The following is a 22,768-nucleotide window of genomic DNA, read 5'->3' as shown; positions in this document are numbered from 1 at the left end:
AGTACCATGACTTATGAGGGCGAAGTCCATGGCTACGTTCAGTCCAAACATTTTTCCCAGGTAAACACAGGACATGTTAAAAGTCCAGGATGATGCGCAGGAAATGTAGCGAGAGTTTTCCTCTGGCTTCTTCTCCAAAACAGGGTATGGACAGCTGACATGTTGCTGCTGAGGGGAAGGCCAAACACTAATTTGTCCATTGCGCTACCGCAATTTGGGTAGAGCACATCACCTTTTTTTTCATCATGCCCGGAACCTAGAGCAATCTGGCGCCTGTAAATGCTTCTCCTCATTAATACATGCTGGCAATGTTCAGGATATCAAAAAACAATAGCGCAGCTAAACATTTTGTTCCTGTCAGGCCACATTATACAGAAGAGTCTGGTAGTGCTGGTGCTAAGCATCCTGCCCACCTTCTCAATTGACACCAAACCTTATTCGGTGTCACCTGTTAGTCCAGTTTTCTTGATTGACTTGACTCCAGAAGTCTTCCTTCTCGATCAAATTTTATAAGCTTGTGGTTCAAATGGATGAACTCAAGAGGCATTACTTCTTGGAAGTTTCACCTGCATTCTAGTATTTTCCGTTATTGATTTTTCATCGGTTGGAAGGCAGTGTCTACATTTTAAACTTATGTAGCGTGCAATTCAGACCTAACCCTAACCGACCAATCATACATCGGGGGAGCTACTCGTATAGATTTTTCAGTAAAACTATCCAGGATTTGAAGATGATTGTGGGTCTCAACTCTCAAGAAGATGATTGTGCTAGGTTGCTAGCCAACTGTCTCCACATTAAAAGAATATAGGCTGATGTCAGTTATGAGAAGTCAAGAATTCAAGATACTCAAGTGTGACAAAGCCCTGACTCGCATCGGACCCAATCAGAACGAGTGTTGTCCACCTGCTGCCGTTTTGATGCTCCAAGAGCCAGATTAGTTTACAGTCAAGTTTCCTTGACTTCATGTAATAGCACTCATGTAAGACTTTGCAATCTCATCCTCCTTATATGACATGGGAGTGCTCCTGCCGACTTTTCAAAAAAAAAAAAAGATTAGCTTACAGTGGTGACAAGTTACAGGATATAAAACTTCACGGATCACCAGCTGTGTATACAATTGGTGTCCAACATTGCTGTTGCTGTTGCATATTCCTTCCTACTCGCATATACTACGAGAGGGCCGAGTCCGATGCTTGGCCCCTAACTGCCAATCCACGCGTGCAACATGAAAGCTCATCTTTATCTGGACGCGAGTGGTTTATCTTCGCTTGTGCAAAGATCACTAAACTTCAGTCATGGCAAACAGCATTCTCCTCGTTCTCCTCTCTCTGCTCCTCCTTGCTGTCACAGCTCTCGCTGCCAGTGCTTCCTCTGACACCCTCACTAAGGGCCGCAACATCACCGACGGCGACAAGCTCGTATCGGCCGGAGGGTCATTCACCCTGGGCTTCTTCTCAGCCGGGGTGCCGAAGAAGAGATACCTTGGGGTATGGTTCTCCATCTCCGAGGATGCCATCTGTTGGGTAGCCAACCGTGACCGCCCACTCGCCGACACCTCCGGCTCCGGGGCTCTGGTGATAACTGACGCAGGGAGTCTTCTCTTGGTCGACGGGTCCGGTCAAGTCGTGTGGTCATCGAACACGACCGGCGCCGCCGCGCCAGCTTCGGCGCGGCTGCTCGAGTCCGGCAACCTAGTCGTGTTGAGCGACCCGAGCAGCAGCGCCGTCCTGTGGCAGTCGTTCAACCACCCGTCGAACACCTTGCTCCCCGGCATGAAGATCGGCAAAAACCTGTGGACCGGCGCCGAGTGGTACCTCTCGTCGTGGCGTTCGGCCGGCGACCCGTCGCCGGGGAGGTACCGGTACACGATCGACACGAGGGGCGTGCCGGGGAACGTCCTCTGGGACGGCGACGTCGAGAGGTACCGGACGGGGCTGTGGAACGGGCTGTGGTTCAGCGGCGTCCCGGAGATGACGACGTACTCGGACATGTTCAGGTACGATCTGACGGTCAGCCCCGGCGAGATCACCTACGGCTACGTCGCCAAGCCCGGCGCGCCCTTCTCCCACCTGCTGCTCACCGACGACGGGGCGGTGCAGCGCCTGGTGTGGGACGCAAAAACCCGCGCCTGGAACAGCTTCTTCCAGGGGCCGAGGGACGTCTGCGACGCGTACGGTAAGTGCGGCGCGTTCGGCGTGTGCGACGCCGGCGCGGCGTCCACGTCATTCTGCAGCTGCGTCCGGGGGGTTCAGCCCCGCGTTCCCGGCGGAGTGGAGGATGAGGGAGGCCTCGAGCCGGTGCCGTCGAAACATGGCGCTGGACTGCGCCGAGAACGGGACGGCGGCGTACGGGTTCTTGAGGCTGCGGGCGGTGAAGCTCCCCGACACGAACAACGTGTTTGTGGCCACGGACGTCACGTTGGAGGAGTGCGGCGCGAGGTGCCTGGCCAACTGCTCCTGCGTGGCCTACGCCCCCGCGGAGGCGCCGGGAGCGGCTGCATCATGAGGACGGACGGCCTCGTCGATCTACGATCCGTGGATGGAGGGCAGGATATCTACCTGAGGTCTGCAAAGTCTGAACTTGGTATGTCTACATCAAAGCCCGTTAACCTTTTCTGCATTTCTCTGCTGCTGTTTTACCATCTGCATGACGAATTTTCTGATTGCTGACAATCTCATTGTTGCGACACTGACAGATGAAGTCAAACCACGGCGCCGGCCGTTTCCTACTCCGATGGTGATTGGTGCATCCATAGCTTCCCTTGTTGTGATTCTCCTCGTTATTCTGACGATTTTCTTTGTGATCAGGAGGTGCCTGAGACAGAGAATCTCAGGTATATGTTGTTGCAATCCTTGTTGCTTCCTTTATTTAATTTCAACACTGAACCATTAAGATTGTTTTTAGCAAAAAACGAGAAACTTCAGCTTGCAAGGCTAATCCACTGCATGTTGATCCGTGTTCCAGCTGCTCATAGTATTCAGCCAATTCCTGGTCCAACCGTCCCTTCCGTTGAACTGTCTAGCATGAAGGCTGCGACAAAAGATTTCCACAAAAACAATATCATTGGCCGAGGTGGATTTGGCATCGTTTATGAGGTGAATATTTCACATTCCACGCACTTCGATATGGTGAAAATTTTGCTGTTCAAAGTCTGTGCCATAACATATACCTAAAGTACACAATCACCAGGGAGCCTATCTGATGGCCAGAAGGTTGCCATTAAGAGGCTGATCATACGGTCTTCGCATGCCGACGATGAAGATGAGAAGGCTTTTGATCGAGAAGTGGAGCTGGTGTCAAAACTAAGGCATGGAAATCTTGTTCAGCTCCTTGCTTACTGCAAGGATGGAAGCGAGCGTCTACTGGTTTACGAGTACATGAAGAATAGGAGCCTGAATTTTTATATACATGGTATGGGTTGTAAATATGCAACGCACTCTGTTGTGTGGAGAAATGGTCACAGTAACCTCCTCTCAGTACAAAGTTCTATGAACTGACAGGAAAAAAAAACCCCAACTCCGTGCTACTCTGAATTGGGAGCAAAGGCTGGAAATAATTCTTGGGATCGCGGATGGCATTTGCCTATCTTCACAAAGGACTAAACAAGGGAGTCATTCACAGGGATGTAAAACCATCTAATATACTTTTGGATGACGATTGGAGGCCTAAGATAGCAGATTTTGGTGCCGCGAAAACATTCATTGAAGATCAGACAAATCCAACATTGTTTAAGACACCGTATGAGAGCAACCTCACTAACCCCTTCATCTAATGTTCCATTAATTTGGCTACATATATATGCGCATGTCTATTTTTTTTCCTCATCGTATGAACTGACAAGTTTTGTGTTAACTGTTGACCAAATAAAGGGGGTATACGGCTCCAGAGTATGAATTGCAAGGGTACCTGACCCTGAAATGTGATGCGTACAGCTTTGGAGTTGTCCTGCTGGAGATAATAAGTGGCCCAAGGGATAGAACCATGCCACCACTCCTTTCCGATGTGAGTATTACCGGTAACCAAATATTCTACAGCGCGGTCCTTTTTCTTTCACTAGGTATATACCTGTGCGTTGCTACGGGTTCACATCATCAAATAGGCACCCTACTATCATGGAGTACATTATATTGATAAATCCTGAAACCAAGCTAACAAAGAAGATAGCATGGCATAATCAACGCAATGAAAAAGACATGGCATTTTTATCGAACTTTGCAATGGCTATATTCAGAAGTCAAGTTTCAAGCATGCAACAACAGCACAAGGTAAAGAACAGAGTTCCTAAAAGCGACAGAGACACACTGTTAGGAACAATTAGCATATCCAATGATTGAGGAATTTATACCAGACGTAGTGCAAGGATAACACATGAACAAAAATGATCAGAAGGAACCAGTAAAAGAAGCTCAACCTGAATAGCTATTCACATAAACTGAGTGGATATAGAAATAAAACTATCTCATGTACAGGGCAGATGGAAACGCTACAGAGTTCTAAATACATTCCTCATCCACGCATTCATAAGCCTAACACCTAACTATGTTCCATGCATCTTTCTTTATTTTGGGATCAGTTTCCTATCAAAACTTCATGATAATAAATGTAAGACAGCCCTAGAATATATTAATATTTAACCATAACAATTAATATTAGATATTCAGATTTACAAAAAATATAGTAATTTATTCTCAAAAAATATAGTGCAATCGAACATATCAAATAACAAAGCTGGTTAGCCTTATCACTTAGACCTACACCAACTCTATCCTTGAAGTCATTTTTCGATTTTGTTGGTATAGTATGTACTTGTCCACATCATACTTCTCAAACCTTCATAAAAGCAATTCTGGATGGATGCAAGCAATTACAAAAGCCTCAGATTGAAGGCAAGCTGAATGTTCATAGCAGGATAATGTAATGCATGATCCCCGCTACTAGGCTGACATGTGGAGCCACAGATTAAAAGAGGCCACATCATTTACCTTTAGATGGTCGGTAATTTATTTTTTATATGGGAGCATGATGACACACTATGTTCTGCAGAGATTGCAGCAACATCCTCTATATTTCAGGCTATTGAAAGTTAGTTTGAAAGTCTGAACTCCGAAACAACTGCATTTTATGGTTAATATAAAATGGGTTCCCTCCTGATTGGCAAACTCACTGCTTGTGGCCATAATTAGCACAGTGATAAATTTGTTCCTGTTTCAGCCACAATTTTGTTTTATCAGGGTTGGGATTACTGAGACATAAAATTGAGAAATTGTGCATTGTATAGTGCAATCTGTGCATGGTTGACCAATTCTGTAAATGTTAAGTCGAGAAGCCTAATGGTTGAATGTTGATGCTAGCATTTTGATGGCTGGCTCACAGAGATGGACTTGAGCACCCAACCGTTTTCCAATGCTATAAGAAAAATTCAAAGATCTTGCAAACCATAACCTAGGCATAAACCATTTGCACCCATTTATACCTAAACCTTCTTTTGTCTGTTAAGTTTCTTGCTTCTTTTGCCTCCTGTCAGTTGATGAACATGTGATTAGTATCCTAGTTCCCCCAAAAGATGCTTGAGCTTTCATAGAAAATAATAGAAATTAGCATTGTCAGCTTTAAATTAGCATGGTATGGTGGCTTCCATTTTTATTCTTCGCTGAAATTAAAATGAAACTCTCTCTGTGTGGAACTTTGAATTTAACTATTACATTATGTGCTAACCAGTTAAGTACCATGTTCAGGATGATCACAAGAATCAAGATACAAATCAAAATGGATTTCTATTTATTTCTATGAATAATTTTTATACAAATAATATGCTAGCATTTAGCACTGAAATAGTGAGCCATTAACATTGCAGGAAACATTCATAAGATCTTAAGAAGAATAAAAAATACACAAATGCCACAGCTGCATTTAGTAACACTATAATATTATCAATACATTTTCTCTAACTCACCATCTGTTGCGTCATGGCGCTCTTATTCGGATTTCTTGCAGAGGAACCATTATCATTGAATATCAAGGGCGGGATATGATTAGTTGTGGATTTTCTTTGCTGTCCATTTGCATAAAAAGAGCCACCATACCATGGAAAGTGCGCTCCTGTGTGGTTATACCCATATGTTGTGTCCAGGTAAACTAGAAGGAACTCCACCTAGCAAAGGTGCTAACTAACCACAAATATCAGAATTCTTGTGTAAAGATGTAAGGCAAATCTGGCATCATTGAATAACTTCTGACAATTATTTCAAGAACTAAGCTAATATGCAGAAGTACGTACTGTATGACACAATCATAATGTTTGGGCTGCAAAATAATAGCTTATAGGAAATAAACTCCATAGAAAGTATTGTATGCCACAGATCTAGAATGCAAAATATATCAACAGAACATTGACTCCAACCATGATAGTATGTAGCATACAATGCTGCAATCATAACTATTTTATCCATCACCAAAACCAATTCGTAATAATATGCAAAAGACCATTCTCTAATGTTTCTGGCAATCAATAAAAAATGGCATATTTAGAGTTTTCATTACTGGATACCACAAAACAATGACCAGGAAATAACATTTCTTTCAGTGTCCTTGAGAAACTCTTGTACATAAGCTTACCTCAAATATATTGATTCACGCATGTCACTTTCATTTTTATCACAGCCTCCAGCAAAGTTATGGATCTTATACTATTCTTATTTCGATAAAAATAGCAGAAATTGCAATATGTCAAAATTGAATATTGTGAAATGCACTGACCTCTCACATCCGCAAACAGTTTCGACTGTGACACAAATAAAGCAGGAGATTCAGCCCAGACATACAGCCTGCCTGAAGAAAACAGCATGCCAAAAATTAATCTCAAATCATAAAATTGACAGTAGCTACCTGCCTACCTCACGCTAGGAATAAAATTCGAGATGAACGGGTGGCCGGGACGGAATCTTGTTTGTACCTTGAGCAGGCAGTGTCGGGGATGGGCAGGTTCTGCTGCAGATGGAGGATGCTGCAGTGCGAAACACGACGACGTGGCAGGATGGCGGCGCTGCGGGTTGACGAAGCAGCGGCTGCGCGGCCTGGAGCGCGGGGGGCGGCGTCGCGACGACGTCAACGGGGGACGGGGACAGGGACAACGCGACGACGGCGACGCACCTGGATAGCGACGGCACGAGGGCGTGACAGCACGACGCAGCGCCGGCGCCGGCGTACGCTTCACGGGATCGGCCGGCGAACGCTCCATCGGATCCTTGCGGTACTGCTTGCCATCGTCATCACCGGGGACCCACCTCCTCGGCGCGGGCCGACGGGACCCCTCGCGGCCGCGGGATGGAGAGACGGCGGCGGGGCGGAGACTGGTGGATGGAGCGACGGCGGCTCGAGGGGGAGGGCGGCGCCGCGGGATGGCTCGGCGTGGCGACGGCGGAATCACGATGGCGTCGAGGACGGCGAGCGAGCGGACGTGGATCGGGAAGGCGAGCGGGGAACCGTCAGGCGTGGGGAGCGAGGGGGGCGGCGGCTAGCAGTCGCGAGAGGTCCGTCGTGGGAGACGGGAACCGTCGAGAGGCGGGGTGGGAGGCGAGGCGGTTCGGGTGGGAGGGGGCGATCAGAGCGCCCGTTTTTTCCGAGCGTGAAACGAAGCGTATCGTGCGGCTGTAGATCGCAGTTGGCCATACCAAAATCGGGATGATGAAAATTGCCGAGTCAGTGGGGATGAAAAAATTATCTTCCAATCATTCTTTTTAGCAGTACAGAAAAACAGACATAATTGTGTTACTCTTTTGCAGGCTTGGGAGTCATGGAATCAGAACAGGATCAAGGACCTCCTTGATTCAGCTGTGATAGAGCCTAAGCCTGAGCTCTTTCTTAAACTAGAGAGATGTGTCCAGATAGGCCTTCTTTGTGCGCAGCAACTGCCCGATGCCAGGCCTACCATGTCTGCAGTGGTTACAATGCTAAACAGTGGAAGTTCAGAGATTTACCTGCCAAAAATGCCAATGTTTGACAGCAGAACCGGGTCTGCTTTACGTGACGCAGATTTCTCGAACCAGGAAGCGTCCAGCAGTGGCACACATAGCATCACGGTGGATCTCACCTAAATGCCCCTGCTAAGCAGTGGTGGAGCGTGACTTGAAATTAAAGAGGGGCCAAATTGTCCATTGATAATGAACTACACAAGTGTTAGGTTAAAAAAATTTGTTGGCTCATGGCTATAGATATACTCGTAAATCTTCATTAACTTTGCTAAATCAGGGGGCCGGAGCCCATTATAGCCTCCACTAGGCTCCGCCCCTGCTGCTGAGGGCAGATGGGCTATGGCTCAAGACTGGTAAGGGTGTGATGGTCTGATGGGCCCCTGATGTTTGTCAATTGAATCTAATCAGTTTACATTCTTTTTAGGAAATTGGAGGGGTTATCAGTTTACCTTTAGCAGGGTATGTCACTAATGTTGTTGGATAAGCAAGATTGTCGCCCTTTTCTCTTTTGCGAGTAGCTTGTTACCGCTCATGCTTCCTGAAAAGTGACTGTAGCTTGTTTCCTTCCTTTTGTTTAGGTGTAGCAGTTTAGTTTCCTCGAATATTATGGCACAATGGTCAATTTTTTGTATAGTAGTAAATAGATTTTTTTTGAGCAAATGACTTCCTATTAGATAGAAGTATAGAACAGCAACACCTAGATGCAAAACTGCTTACCAAAAAAGTGCAGTGTGGGGTGCGGCCATTGCTTACAGACGAGAGCGCGCCAACTTCGAGACCGTTAAAAAAAAGCAGGAAAGGCAAATTCAGGCTCAATATACAGAGTACAGAGCGGAGGAGGGTCTACTCGGGTAGGATGGGCCAATCTATACATAGGCTTCACACGGCCCATCCCGTAATTCCTTTTATTGCATGAAAAAATTCTTTTTACCGCTGAACTTTGAACCGAGTCTGCGTTTCCTTCTTAGATAATAAAACCGTCCGTCTGGACTCCTCGGACTCGCGATACCAGATACATGACCTCTCTCGCTGTTTCCTAGGTAGCTTTTCTATTTTTCTTTTATGTTTATTTCAGCTGAATCTTTGAAAAATTATAGTAATTAAAAAAATCTTAAAATAGAAAATCTAATTTTATTGGGATCCACATGAGTAGATCTATGCAGTGAACATATAATATAATATAATTTAATATAAAATATTTGGTGTAGCTTTAGATATATACTTTTATGTAATTAATTCATAGCTGCAGTTTCCGTTGTCCAATTATGGTAAAAATTTTATGGTGGAATAATCATTATATACTTGAGTTGTAAAAATTTCATGCTCACTGGATCATATATGACTAATTTATAGATTTATCTATATAAACCTAGATAAATCTATAGATAAACCTAGACAAATCTATAACTCAGGCATACATGATCCAATAAGAATAAAATTTTTACTACAACTTATAAATATAATAATTAGTTCATCATAAAATTTTTACCATAATTGGACCAAGGAACTGTAGCTATGAATTAATTATAGAAAATTATATATCTAAAACTACAGCAAAAATTTTGTACTAAATTATACCATATCATATATTTACTGCATAGATCTACTCATGTGGAGTCAAAAAAATAGATTTTCTATTTTATATTTTTCTATGATTTACTATGATTTTTTAAAGATTCAGCTAAAATAAACATAAAAGAAACATAGAAAAACACCTAGAAAAATAACGAGGGAGATCACGTGTCTGGTATCGCGAGTCCGAGGTGTCCAAATGGATATTTTTATTATCCAGGGAGGAAACGTGGATTTGGTCCAAAGTTCAGGAAGGTAAAAAGGGATTTTTCCTTATTTTAGCCTTCACGAGCTGTAGAGCCTTTTGAGTTTTGAGACAGCAGATTCGGCCCAACTTCTTGCCAACTGAGAGAGTACGGAGAAATGTCCAGCTCTAGTATATGAGTTCGTCCCAGACTCGGCCGTCATCATCACTCACCTTGGGTCAATGCCCGCTGCTCCCCGCCGTGTCGTTGGATAGCAGACGACACCGACGCTGTTACCGTGATCCATGCAAGTGTATGTGTCCAAGTGGAAATCTCTTTTTGCTAGGATGGCAGCTCTTTCTTCTCTGGTCGACGCAAACGCGTCATTTTCGAACCGTCGCTTACTTGCGAATAACTCAAAATTTTCGACGAAACGTTGGAGCAAGGGTACTAATGAAGTGATGCTCGGCGAGGTCAAGTTTTTAATGAAAGTGTGCTTGCTGTTTCACGCTGTTTTTCTAGAGTGATGAGACTGCGACGACAGGGATGGATGTCTTGAGTACCTAAGCAAAGTCAGCATTATATTCCTTCCAAGTTTCCAACCACTGGCAGGAAGATACTACAAGTATTCGTGTGAATGTGTGATTTTTTTCGAAAAAAAGGGTGTGAATGTGTGATTCCAACCGGTCCTCTTCTCTGTTGGGCAGCCATGACATGAGGTAATCAAGTCTGATCCTCGCCTTGCCTACTCACGAGGGTCGAGGGCGATGCCGATCGCGGTCCACAGGCTGGGCTATCGCATCGCAGCATAGCAAGTTCAGAGTTCAGACCGATGGAGGAAGACCTAGGGTTTGGTCTTAATCTGGAGCAACACCCTCTGTCACGGTCAGTACGCTGACGGCCGGACACGGGCAGTGAAGAACTGAAGATGCAACTAACCCGGCCCTGTCGATCTGGTTTCCATTCCCTGGGGGCCGGGCAGGGCGCTATAGCTGCTGTTGATCTCTGCCTCTTACATGGCTGTGGCCTGTGGATGCCCTATGCTTGACAAAGCAAGAAAGGGCTAATGGATGTGACCTCACTTGACATAGCAGTTGGCAGTCACGTATCATCCATGAGCAGCCTACCTTCTTTGCACATCTTGCAACTTATCCATCCAGGGCCAAGTTACTTGTTCGTAGATGGTCACCGCGTGTGCACGATCAGGATGCCATTTTCTTTCGCACAACCAATGGAAAAAAGTGAAGCGGCAATGTTTGTGATATATAGCACTGTCCAGTGAGAGCGAGACCGGGAGCTTTCTTGCGCAAGGATGAGCATCTGGCATCTGGCATCATCCATCATCATGGGGGCACCAAAAACCGACAGATTTCCCAACCATCTCGCCATGATTTTCTCCGTGCTCTTGCTTTTTCTCAGAGCCTCGGCCGCTGCCATCGCATCTGACACGCTCAACAACGGCGGAAACATCACCGACGGCGAGACGCTGGTCTCGGCCGCCGGCTCCTTCACGCTGGGCTTCTTCTCCCCGACCGGGGTGCCAGCCAAGAGATACCTTGGCATCTGGTTCACCGCGTCCCCGGACGCTGTCTGCTGGGTGGCCAACCGTGACACCCCGCTCAGCAACAACACCTCCGGCGTCCTGGTGATCGCCAGCACGGGGATCCTTCGCCTTCTCGACGGCTCTGGCCAGACCGCGTGGTCTTCGAATACAACGAGATCTGCTCCTGCCGTGGCGCAGCTGCTCGACACCGGCAACCTGGTCGTGCGCGAGCAGAGCAGCGGTGGCGAAGTGCAGTGGCAGTCGTTCGATCACCCGTCGAACACCTTGCTCGCCGGCATGAGGCTCGGCATGGACCCGCAGACCGGCGCCGAATGGTCGCTCACGTCGTGGCGCGCGCCGAACGACCCGACGCCGGGGGACTGCCGCCGGGTGATGGACACCAGGGGACTCCCGGACTGCGTCTCGTGGCAAGGCAACGTCAAGAAGTACCGGACGGGCCCGTGGAACGGCCTGTGGTTCAGCGGCGTCCCGGAGATGGCGTCCTACTCGGAGCTGTTCTCCAACCAGGTCGTCGTCCGCCCCGACGAGATCGCCTACATCTTCAACGCCACGGCCGACGCGCCCTTCTCCCGCCTCGTGCTGAACGAGGTCGGCACTCTGCTGCGGCTGGCATGGGACCCGGCCAGCCGTGTGTGGAACACCTTCGCGCAGGCGCCGAGGGACGTCTGCGACGACTACGCCATGTGCGGCGCGTTCGGCCTGTGCAACGTGAACACGGCGTCCACGCTGTTCTGCAGCTGCGTCATGGGGTTCAGCCCCGTGAACCCTTCGCAGTGGTCCATGAGGGAGTCCGGAGGCGGGTGCCGGAGGAACGTGCCGCTGGAGTGCGGCAACGGGACGACGACGGACGGGTTCATGGTGGTGCGAGGAGTGAAGCTCCCGGACACGGACAACACGACGGTGGACATGAGCGCGACGCTGGATCAGTGCAGAGCTAGGTGCTTCGCCAACTGCTCGTGCGTGGCCTACGCCGCCGCCGACATCCGAGGAGGAGGCGCTGGCAGTGGCTGCGTCATGTGGACGAATTACATTGTTGACGTCCGGTACGTAGACAAGGGGCAAGATCTATACGTGAGGTTGGCAAAATCTGAATTTGGTAAGCAAATTTACGAACTACTACATATAAAAGATTGAATTCTGAAGGAATTGATTTTTCATCATCTTAATGCTACATTTCTGCAGCTAAAGAGAAGAGGATGGATGCGGCAAGAATCGTGCTTCCGGTTCTGGCGTCTGTGCTTGCACTTACGGCCGCATGCCTGTACCTTGTTTGGATATGCAGGCTTAGAGGTAAAGCAACTTCACTATTCAGAATGATCAGCTTGCAATGTTCCTGATCGATGTACTACCTACTACTAACAGACGATACTGAATGATGTTTCTGTTAGGCCAACGTCGAAACAACAATGTTCAGAAAAAAGAGATTCTAGGTGATGAAAACCTAGAGCTTCCATTTGTAAGCTTTGGGGATATTGTTACTGCAACAAATAATTTTTCTGAAGCGAATATGCTTGGACAAGGTGGCTTTGGGAAGGTTTATAAGGTAACAAAAAAAATCTTTTGAATAATTATAGTATGAAATCTATGGCACTGTCTTTTCAGTTTACGAATGATTTAACCATGCAGGGTATGCTGGACAAGAACAAAGAGGTTGCAATCAAAAGGCTTGGTCAGGGTTCTGGACAAGGCGTAGAGGAATTCAGAAACGAAGTTGTTCTAATCGCTAAATTGCAGCATAGAAACCTCGTCAGACTTCTTGGTTGCTGTATTCATGGAGATGAGAAGTTGCTGATTTACGAATATTTACCAAACAAAAGCTTGGATTCCTTCATTTTTGGTATGTTTGATTCTCTCTCTATTTTTAATTTAAAAAATGGAGAGTAGCCATAGTTGCTGCAATTTGAGTGCTTACTTATAAGACCATTGCAGATGCAGCAAGTAAAAAAGTGCTTGATTGGCCAACAAGGTTCCAGATAATCAAAGGAATATCAAGGGGACTTCTTTACCTCCACCAGGATTCAAGATTGACGATAATTCACAGAGATCTCAAACCAAGCAACATACTTTTGGATGCAGATATGAGCCCTAAGATATCAGATTTCGGTATGGCAAGAATCTTTGGAGGAAACCAGCATGAAGCAAACACTAATCGAGTTGTTGGGACATAGTGAGTAGTCCACACCTCACTGTTAAACTTGATTATTTATTTTCCTGCACATAATTCAATCTTTTTATATCACTTAGTACTAACATTTCTTAAACAGTGGTTACATGTCTCCTGAGTATGCAATGGATGGCGTCTTTTCTGTCAAGTCTGATACATACAGCTTCGGTGTCATACTTTTGGAGATAATAAGCGGTTTGAAGATTAGTTTAACTCACATTACGAACTTCCCAAATCTATTAGCTTATGTAAGTATGGTAGCATGCTTGAAATTTTCACAATGCAGCAAGTTTTACCGATATTCTATGGAATTGACTCAACGGGTACAGGCTTGGAGCCTATGGAAAGAAGGAAAGGCAATGAATCTGGTGGACTCATCCCTTCTTGGGAGTTGTTCACCAAATGAAGCTTTGAGGTGCATCCACATAGGACTCTTGTGTGTGCAAGACAATCCAAATGGTAGGCCGCTCATGTCATCGGTGGTGTTCATGCTGGAGAATGAAACTACAGCACTTTCGATCCCGAAACAGCCTGTTTACTTCTCACAGAGGTATTCTGAAGCTCAGGAAATAAGAGAAAACACTAGTAGCTCTATGAGTAATATGGACCTGACAGTGTTAGAGGGACGCTAGATGGTTAGGTTATGCAATGTTTGTATGTGTAAATAATTTCTTTTTTAGCAGATTTGTTGCATCCCGTATTGTGTGCAACTAACTATATGTATTAGAACCCGTCTGAATAAAAACAGGTACTAGAATACATTAGGTTATCAAATATTGTGCAGTATTTGACAATTATAATCTGAATCCAAGATGTTTTATCAGAGGAAGGCGGAGCTTTTACTTATCATTAAGTAAAATGCACCGCCGGCTCCTCGAACTTGGCTTGGGGTGTCATCCCGGTCCCCAAACTTTCAAAATGCACATTCACATCCTTAAACTTACTAATTATATCACGTGAGGTCCAAATTACAGTTGTTTAAGCTAAATCAAAAATTATTTTAAATAAAAAATTATATACACATAAAAATAATTCATACCAATTTACTTGTACAAATATATTCAAATACAAAAAATCCATATAAAAAAATTGTAAAACAAGAAACTTATATGATCAAATTTGTAAAATATAGAAAATAAAAAGATAAATTTTGGAGGAAATATTGGCAAAGAAAATATTCGGCATAAAGTTTTGAAATAAAATTTTGAATTTTTTTGAAATATAAGAGTTGAGCAGAAAATTTAAAATATAAAATTTTGGATCTACATGTAAGCTCCATATAAGTTGAACACTTTCACTTTGTAATTTAAAAATAATGATTTGGACTTCACGTGATACGATTAGCAAGTTTAAGGATCTAAATATGCATTTTGAAAGTTTGGGGATCAGGATGATACTCCGAGCCAATTTCGAGGGCCGGCGGTGCATTTTACTTTTTACCGTTCATAGCAGTGTTTCTATCAAGAAATACATGAGGGGAGCGAGGAGTACAAGTTACATTTGCTAACATATGGACTTCCCTATTTCAGTCTCTAGTCTCTATCTTGTTGAACAAACTGTGCACAATCAAAACATTTTGTTCTCTCTTGTATATCTTGAAGAGTCATCATATAAGAGTCTGGGCATCTCTCTGAAATCATTGATAACATTTAACTAGCCTGAAGCCACTTTCAGCTTGCAAATCCTCCAATATTCAGCAAGCGTAAGAACCTCTGCGCAGGCCATTGCTCAAGAGTTTCAGCATCAGCCATGAAATTGGACTGTTGGATGGCCTTCCCGCCGTCGACGCAGTGAGTTTGCCTTGGGCAACGCATTATGGGCTCCAAGTTCTCACACCCCGCGGTCACGTTTGGACGCGCCGCATGGCATCCCCCTTTGCTTTTGCCGCGCACCGCGCCAGTGAGCACGCCCACACGACAACAGCGGGGGAGCACCGACCTCGACTCGGGGCACTAATCCAGCATTCCAGCGTCTCAAAACGGGGAGAAGTGGTGTTGGGCTTCGGCACTGCTGATTGGAGGTGGAAATCAGGGAGAGCTGCAGGATGCGGTGCAGGCATAGATGGCCTGAGATGTTGCTGTTGCTTCTTCAATCGGAGAGCAGAAGTAGAGGAAAGGAGGAAGCTACTGCTGCTGCATCAATCAGGAACAAAAAAGGAAGCAGAGATCCATGGCGTGATGGTGCTAGTGCTTGGCTGGCTGCTTGCTGTGTGTGTTCGTGAGAAGAGGAAGAAGGAATCAACAGAGGCCTGAGGGAGCAGCCGCTCAGTCAGAGCTAAGGGAGATCGAGGTAGGCGAGGTTGTCTTTTATCCCCCGGAGGCTGGAGCTGGATGGGGTTCACGGTTCACGGCGTGAGCTGAAACTTGACAGAATGTTGTTATCAGATAACGGTTATTCTTTCAGTGCTATTTTACTTGACGGCGATCTTTACATGGTATTTTCAGGAAACGGTAATCTTTCAATGCTACACAACCGATTTTTCCAATGTATTATGGAAACTTTTTACATATGTTATTTTAAATTTGATCACTATGTACCATATTGTTGCCGAAATGCTATTAGATTATATCGGATTGTGCTTTGGAATTTTTTGCCAGGACTACCCTAGTTTCAATTCCTAAGTCCGCCACTGATGGCAGGAAGAACGAGCTAGCACGACGCAGGGCGCTCGAGCCTCCGGGCGATGGCAGCGCGATGCCCCGGCTGAAGTTGTCGCACGCCACTATGCCGGCTTGGCGACAAGGGGCGCAGCGGAGGAGACGTCCACGAGACGCCACGCTGACGAACACGCTCATCCAAGAGCACGTGCGTGTAGAAGCTAGGCAGTGGAGGCCACGAAGGCGCGGTTGCCGCCGACGAGCCCGGCGAGGTCGCCACGGAGTGGGGGCGCCAGAGCTCCTGGCCGGGGTCAGGGGTGGACGGTAAATCAAATACCGTCCACCCCCTTTGTGCATCTCCGGCGTCGGATGTGTCTTGAGCGGTCGAGATTGAAGACGGCAATCGCTAAAGGGACCCTTCCCACCTCCCGCGCTCGTCTGAAGTCCACGCGGTAAACCAGGCACGGTGCCCGCCCCGCCGCCCGCGTCAAAGCACGCCGCTGTGATCTCGGCGGCACTTGTTCCGTCTTGCCACGCCACCAGATCCTCTAGGTCCACGGTACGACACTTCCACCTTACCCCCGCCGCGCACCCGCCTAGAACACAAGATGACTGTGCCGCGCCGCGAGTCCGGCGGCGGGAAGCTGGGAACGCGACCTTACGCAGTTGCGCTTGAGGTCCAGCCACTTCTGCTGCAGTGGCAGTCAGATGGTGTTGTCGCAGACTCGCAGACATGACCGCTTTGCCTTGGAACGCCGTCCAGGCAAGCAGTTCCACCAGCACGCGCTGCCGTTCGCGGTCGCCGTCGAACGACGACGGCTACCTCGTAGATGAAGACGGTTGGCCGCGCCGTCAATCTCCCAGGAGTGCCGCCTGGAGCACGTCATGCACGATCCAGAGCCCATCTCCGACGACGGCTACCTCGCAGATGAAGACGGTTGACGCGAATGCATGCCGCCGCGCGCGACTCCCCCGGCGGCCATGGTCTTGCAGTGCCGGCTGGGAGGGACTGTACAGAGGGGCATGAGGCGGATCCAGAGGCGGCTCGCGAGAGCCTCCTACCCCTGCGCATCATCACGTGGCGGAGCTCGCAACGGCGTGCCGGCGTGGTTGCGGTCTGACGATGGCGGCCAGGCGCGCGGTGGCGAGAGGCGGGGCGATCCAAGGGTGGACGGTAGGTCAAATACCGTCTAGGGGTGGACGGTTAAATGAAATATCGTCCACCCTAGGTGCTATAATAACCATTGGATCGAACTTGACCGGCCGAGATTTACGAGCATGATCGCGAAGAAAAAAAAGGCCCTTGTCCATCTTCCTCGCTCGTCGAAGTCCGGCGCGCGCCGCCCTCATGCCGGCCGCGTCGGAGCACGCCGCGGCGACCTCGGCGGGTTCAACCCGTGCCATGCTGCGCCGCCTCAGAGAACGTTGCGGCGATCTTGGCGGGTTCATCCCGTGTCATTCCGTGCCACCGGGTCCTCTCCCCACTCCCCAGGTTGATTTCGCAGCGCACGCGCATGGTCGCATGGAACGCCAGCTGCTTCTGCTGCGCGTCTCCGGCAGCCTGCATCGGCGCGTCCAGCGTCTCCGCGCGCCCGCCCGGCCGCAGGCCATCGTCAATACACACGCAGGTTTTGCTCTTTGCTGTGGAGGCTGGCTTACATAGTGCCGTCCAGGCAATGCAGGCATGTCCAGCAGCCTGCACTGCACGTTGCAGTCGGCGTCGGATCGCGCCACCGCGACGGCGTCCACCTCATCGTCATCGGTGAACTGACCGCGCCGTATCCCAGGAGAGCCGGAACATGTCGTCACCATCGCGAGCCCCTGCTGGCTTCAGGCTTTCAACTGAAACGGTCTGGACGTCTGTTCGCAAACTCTGACGCAATTGCACCGAAGGTAGCATCTGAGCAGTCAAAACATGGTTGTTCTGAATGTCCTGTATATATTTCAGATTAGATGTTGCTCACGTCTGCTGCAGACCTGTAAGCGTATTGTCAAGTAATTGTTGTTATAGTCGTTTAGATAGATTACTGTCAGTAAGTCCGTGTATGAAAAAAAAAATCCTCTGTCAGGTTTCATTGAATCGCGGCCGAAAGGTTCTGACCCCTACAAGGTCCGTACATATACTGTTACTAGTTTAAAGCTCACTCCAATATAGAACACTTTCGAGAATCAAGCAGATGACAAGTTACTTCAGCAAGCATGTGAACAACCAAACATAAAGAAAACAGATACATGTAGTTGAACAGGAGTAACTTATCTGAAATGAGAAATTTACCAATGTGGCAATATAAATATGATTCAACATCTTCCTCAAACACTAGTAGAACAATCACCTATCCTGGAATTCATATATACATTATACAGTTAAGCTAAGACTTTACACTGTTGCAAATTTATGAAATTCAGATGGACTAAAAGTTGGCGTTGAAGATTTAACGGCATTCTAGTGTTGTGAGGCTCATGTCATTCATGGACAATACCCTACCGTTGCCAGCCCTTCCAGGGTCAGCGTCCCTACAGGAAAAATACACAGGCTGCATTGGTACTGGGAGTGGCGTGGTTTTGTTCTCGAGCATGAATACAACTGCTGACATGAGTGGCCTACAGTTTGGACTGTCTTGAACACACAGAAGTCCTATATGGATGCATCGTGAAACTTCATCGAGGCAATAATCCTCCTTAACAGATGAGTCCACCAAATCTTCTATGTTGCCATCCTTCCACAGGTTCCATGCCTGCACACAGACGAATTTTTCGGTGAGCAATAATTTCAGTGGGTAAAAAATATGTAGTAGTTCTGGACTGGGAAAAACCCCCAATACTTACATAGACTATAAGGTTAGGAAAACCAATGATAAGGTTTGGAGAGCTTATCTTTAATCCACTCACAATCTCCAATAGCAGAACACCAAAGCTGTAGGTGTCTGACTTGACTGAAAATGCACCTTCCATTGCATATTCCGGGGACATATAGCCACTATGCAAAATTCAACAATTTGTGTTAGATCTGCACTATCTGAAGTTCTGAACAAGTGCCAGAAAATAAGTTCCATATGAAGAATTGACAGGGCAGGTGTTACTTACTATGTCCCAACAATCCGGTTAGTATTTGCTTGGTGCTGATCACCACAGAATATCCTGGCCATACCAAAGTCTGATATCTTAGGGCTCATCTCTTTATCTAACAAAATGTTGCTTGCTTTGAGATCCCTATGAATTATAGTTAATCTTGAGTCCTGATGGAGGTACATAATTCCTCTTGCTACTCCCAGGATTATCTTGAACCTTGTCGGCCACTGAACCATTGATTTTCTTGCAGAGTCTGATAAGAATGATATGGAACAAGGCACATATGCATATTTATTTGTTGAGTTTTGTAAACAATACGAAAAAATAGAAATTGAATGTACCAAAGAGGAAGTAATCCAAGCTTTTGTTGGGCAAGTACTCGTAAACCAGCATCTTCTCATCTTCATGAATACAGCAACCTAGAAGCTTAACTAGGTTCTTGTGCTGCAGTTTTGCAATCAAGACTACTTCATTCCTGAATTCCTCCGTGCCTTGTCGAGAACCCTTGCTTAGTCTCTTAATAGCTACTTCCGTGGTACCATCCAACATTCCCTGCATGATCAATATAACAATAAAAAAAACAGTTACAGAATATATAAATTTTTATCAATATAACAATCAAGTGAAACTTTTTGCTAGTACCTTGTAAACTTTACCAAAACCTCCCTTGCCAAGCATATTGGTGTCAGAGAAATTGTCTGTTGCTGCAACAATGTCGTTGAAGCTAACAAATGGAAACTCTATATTCTTGTTCCCTGCTTCATCAGTAGATCTCAAGTACTCTAGCATCATTTTCTTTTGGACTTTCTTCTTTTGTTGTTTGCCTGCTAGTAGAAACATCAATGGACTCTTTCCCCTAAACACTTATGCATTAGTGCTGCATTTTTAAAACAAGACCTATTTTCTTTGTACCTCTTCTCTTGCATTTCCAGACAAGGGCTGCGAATGCTAGTAGCAGCAGACATGCTACAATTGGCAGTAAGATCTTCAGGAATTTTTTGTTCTTTTGAACTGTGTAAGTGGAAAAATATGTCGTCAGAACTTACTGCAGGAAGCAGAAAGCATTGTTTGCAATTGTGTGAGTTTACTTGCACAGGTTTCCATGAGCGATCTGCGAATACTTTAAATCTAAATAGATACTGACCTGTTGTGAACACTGAAGAACATGCAAGACATTAACTGATAGGCTTTTGATATCATGGTAAGTTTAGTCAGGTTGCGTTACGTATGCTCATGCACAATAACTGCTGCAAAAATAAAAGTAAGGTTTGGCATTTGTTATACTTTTTTTTTCCCTACTTTGATAGCGTTGAAACTAGCACAGAGTAGAGAAATGGTTGCTGCTATGGTTTATTTGATGCAAGTCGGTTTTAAACCCATTCAGGCTCTGCTCAAATTTCAACTAAATCATAAATTATTCTAGAGCAATCTCCATCTTCCTAGTATCTTACAAACATTCCATAGAGTAGCGATGACAACACACTGTCACACCGAAGTACTAAACACTAATGCAACTTCTGGTGAAAGAAGGATGACTGGATGAGGTGTACGGAACCCGCGTACCAGGAGATTCGCCAAGCCGGACGTACAAGTTCTCTCCAAGGCTGCCTTTCGCCATGTCGATGAGATCCCCTGTCCAAACCAAACACCTCGATGTGTCGCTCATAGTGCCAGCTTTTCTAAGGTTAGCGTACGCGTACGCCATACACGAGCAGTTTTTACTGCACTCGGCCGCACACTGGTCGAAGCTTTTATTCCTAATGTGCAAGAATTTGTCAGGGACCTTCATGTTAGGCATGGTCATGAAATTGTTCTCCTTTCCGCATCTTAGCGCTTCCTTTCTCTGGCATCCTCTGGATAAGTTGAGACTGTCGACGAGCTCGAACCCATCAGGGCACCGGCATGTCGTCGGCACAGCTGCCGCGTCGCAGTAACCAAACGGGCCACAAGAGGCGTAGATGTCACAGTAACTGGGGGTGTCAAAAGCAACTTTCCACGACAACGTGGTGTTGTTCCAGCTCAGGAGGCTCAGGTTGCCTCTGTAGTCGAGCAAGATGCGTGTGTAGGGTGACCCATCAGAGACTGTGAAGTCGTAGTAGAGCTCATCCATCCTGTAGAAGAGAGACTCAGACACGACAGAGGTGGTGTTGCTCTGGTATGTGCCGCCGGATACTGAAACTTCGTTGACAACATAGCGTCGTTTGTACGGCAAACTCCCCTTCCAGATGAAGATTTGAAGGTTCGATCTGGGATCGATGCTTGAGGAGAAGTCCCCGCTAGATGGATCATCAGGGCCCTTCCAGGCAACGAGGCGTCCAACCACCTGTGCCTTGTAGCTCAGCAAGACCCTCGTGCTTGGAAGTATAGTGTCGGTGAGATGATCGATGCTTTGCCATACGACCGTGCCGTTGAGCAAGCGGAGCATAAAGTGACCTGAGTCGTCCAGAACCGCGACAGCTCCGTCAGCACCTCCAGCGGTGGTGGTGTTCGCCGTCTTCCAGACAGTGCGTCCTTCAGAGTCGAACAACACCATCTCTGAACTATTGGTGATGCTGAGCTTCACGGATGAATGGTTGGAGATTGGGCTGTCGCGATTGGCGATCCACACGACGGTGCGCTCAGGGATGCTGTGGTACCAGATTCCAAGGTACAAGCTCTTGTTGGAGTTGGTTGGGGAGAAAAAGCCAAGAGCAAAGACTCGCCCCTCAGAGATGAGCATGTCGCCGGGGGAGAGTGATTTTGGCTGTGTTAGTTGGTTGTTGGACTCGCAGAAACAGCTCAAGATCAAGAACAGGAGGAAGAAAACATGGAGGTTGGCCTTGCCCATGACGTTCTTCAATTCTGATTTGTTTGCCTCTGAAGAGGGAAGAAAGTAGCATAGAGCCATGGAGCAGTTGGACCGCAGAAATAGATGCATACTCTACTTGAGATTTCCCATCTTTCTCGGGGCGTCAAATCGAAACGTGGCTCTCATAGAATTAAGACGTGGAGAAATAAGGACGGCAAAATCTGCAATAATTCAATCCCGTCCCCGTGCGTGGAATCTGGGAAGAGAGGGCGAGAATGAAACTTCAACGCACTACCTTGGAACAATTCAATTTGAAGCTCGAAACAATTCAACCTTGGAACATCTCGATGGAGAGTGCCGACGTGAGAAGAAAATCTGCCGCCACAGAGTTAGCAAGATGGGACCGTTGAGTTAGAGAGATGGCGAAGTGAGAGGGAAACCTTCACTGTAGGAGCTAGAGCACCTCCGACTGGTGTACTACACTGGAATGGGCTAACAGGTGACAAGATGATGCTGAAGCTGGGAGTTCAGGAATCGGGAGTTTCTTTCTTTCTTTTTTGATCTCCAGGAATCGGGAGTTTCGGGATGCGGAAGACTGGACTGGAGAACCTCGCCAATGATTTTGAGTATAGATTCCGGTATTTGGTTCTAAGAATTGATATCATCACGTGGCCATTACAACATGTGATGAGTAGTACGTAGCAGGCAAGGAGAAGAAGGTATAATAAGCTAAGTAGGAGTAGCTAGCAAGGAGAGACGTACGTAGTACCTGATGAGTCAGCAAAGATACAGGCCCTCGCCAATGATGAACCACAGCAAGGACGTCGACAGAGTCAGCCCCGGTTACTATGGTGCTGGT

The 22,768-nt window shown here is 46.8% G+C and overlaps 2 protein-coding genes, 1 long non-coding RNA gene and 1 pseudogene across 6 annotated transcripts; 2 read left to right on the top strand and 2 right to left on the bottom strand.

The window, feature by feature from the left end:
• Positions 1–1,757: 1,757 nt before the first annotated feature.
• On the top strand, positions 1,758–8,343 carry LOC112900239 (annotated as a pseudogene).
• On the bottom strand, positions 4,668–7,573 carry LOC112900240. The gene is made up of 3 exons (XR_003230164.1): positions 6,953–7,573; positions 5,954–6,828; positions 4,668–5,517 (listed from the first exon to the last, which is right to left on the bottom strand). It is a non-coding gene; the product is annotated as an uncharacterized LOC112900240 (long non-coding RNA).
• Positions 8,344–10,776: 2,433 nt separating the features above from the next.
• On the top strand, positions 10,777–14,212 carry LOC112900238 (G-type lectin S-receptor-like serine/threonine-protein kinase At4g27290). Of its 2 annotated transcripts, XM_025969026.1 has the most exons (7): positions 10,778–12,387; positions 12,474–12,581; positions 12,680–12,834; positions 12,918–13,128; positions 13,221–13,458; positions 13,556–13,703; positions 13,785–14,212. In XM_025969026.1, exons 1-7 carry the CDS (start codon positions 11,040–11,042, stop codon positions 14,085–14,087), a joined length of 2,511 nt encoding a protein of 836 aa, XP_025824811.1. In that variant the 5' UTR covers positions 10,778–11,039; the 3' UTR covers positions 14,088–14,212. The 2 variants fall into 2 exon arrangements, with proteins under 2 accessions (XP_025824810.1, XP_025824811.1); XM_025969025.1 differs by having other exon boundaries at positions 10,777–12,387; positions 13,556–14,212.
• Positions 14,213–18,330: 4,118 nt separating this feature from the next.
• LOC112900403 (G-type lectin S-receptor-like serine/threonine-protein kinase B120) lies at positions 18,331–22,306 on the bottom strand. 3 transcript variants are annotated; one of them, XM_025969240.1, is made up of 7 exons: positions 20,685–22,306; positions 20,046–20,132; positions 19,764–19,945; positions 19,463–19,673; positions 19,137–19,374; positions 18,879–19,029; positions 18,331–18,787 (listed from the first exon to the last, which is right to left on the bottom strand). In XM_025969240.1, the coding sequence occupies exons 1-7, from the start codon at positions 22,036–22,038 to the stop codon at positions 18,485–18,487; spliced, it is 2,526 nt and encodes an 841-aa protein (XP_025825025.1). In that variant the 5' UTR covers positions 22,039–22,306; the 3' UTR covers positions 18,331–18,484. The 3 variants fall into 3 exon arrangements, with proteins under 3 accessions (XP_025825025.1, XP_025825023.1, XP_025825024.1); XM_025969238.1 differs by having other exon boundaries at positions 18,485–18,787; positions 19,764–19,948; positions 20,034–20,132; XM_025969239.1 differs by having other exon boundaries at positions 18,485–18,787; positions 20,034–20,132; positions 20,685–22,304.
• Between the last annotated feature and the right edge of the window lie 462 nt (positions 22,307–22,768).

Source organism: Panicum hallii, chromosome 7, assembly GCF_002211085.1.
Source record: "Panicum hallii strain FIL2 chromosome 7, PHallii_v3.1, whole genome shotgun sequence".
Taxonomy (NCBI): Eukaryota; Viridiplantae; Streptophyta; class Magnoliopsida; order Poales; family Poaceae; genus Panicum; species Panicum hallii.
The sequence above is the reverse complement of the archived record's forward strand: the minus strand, read 5'-3'. Positions and strand labels throughout refer to the sequence as shown.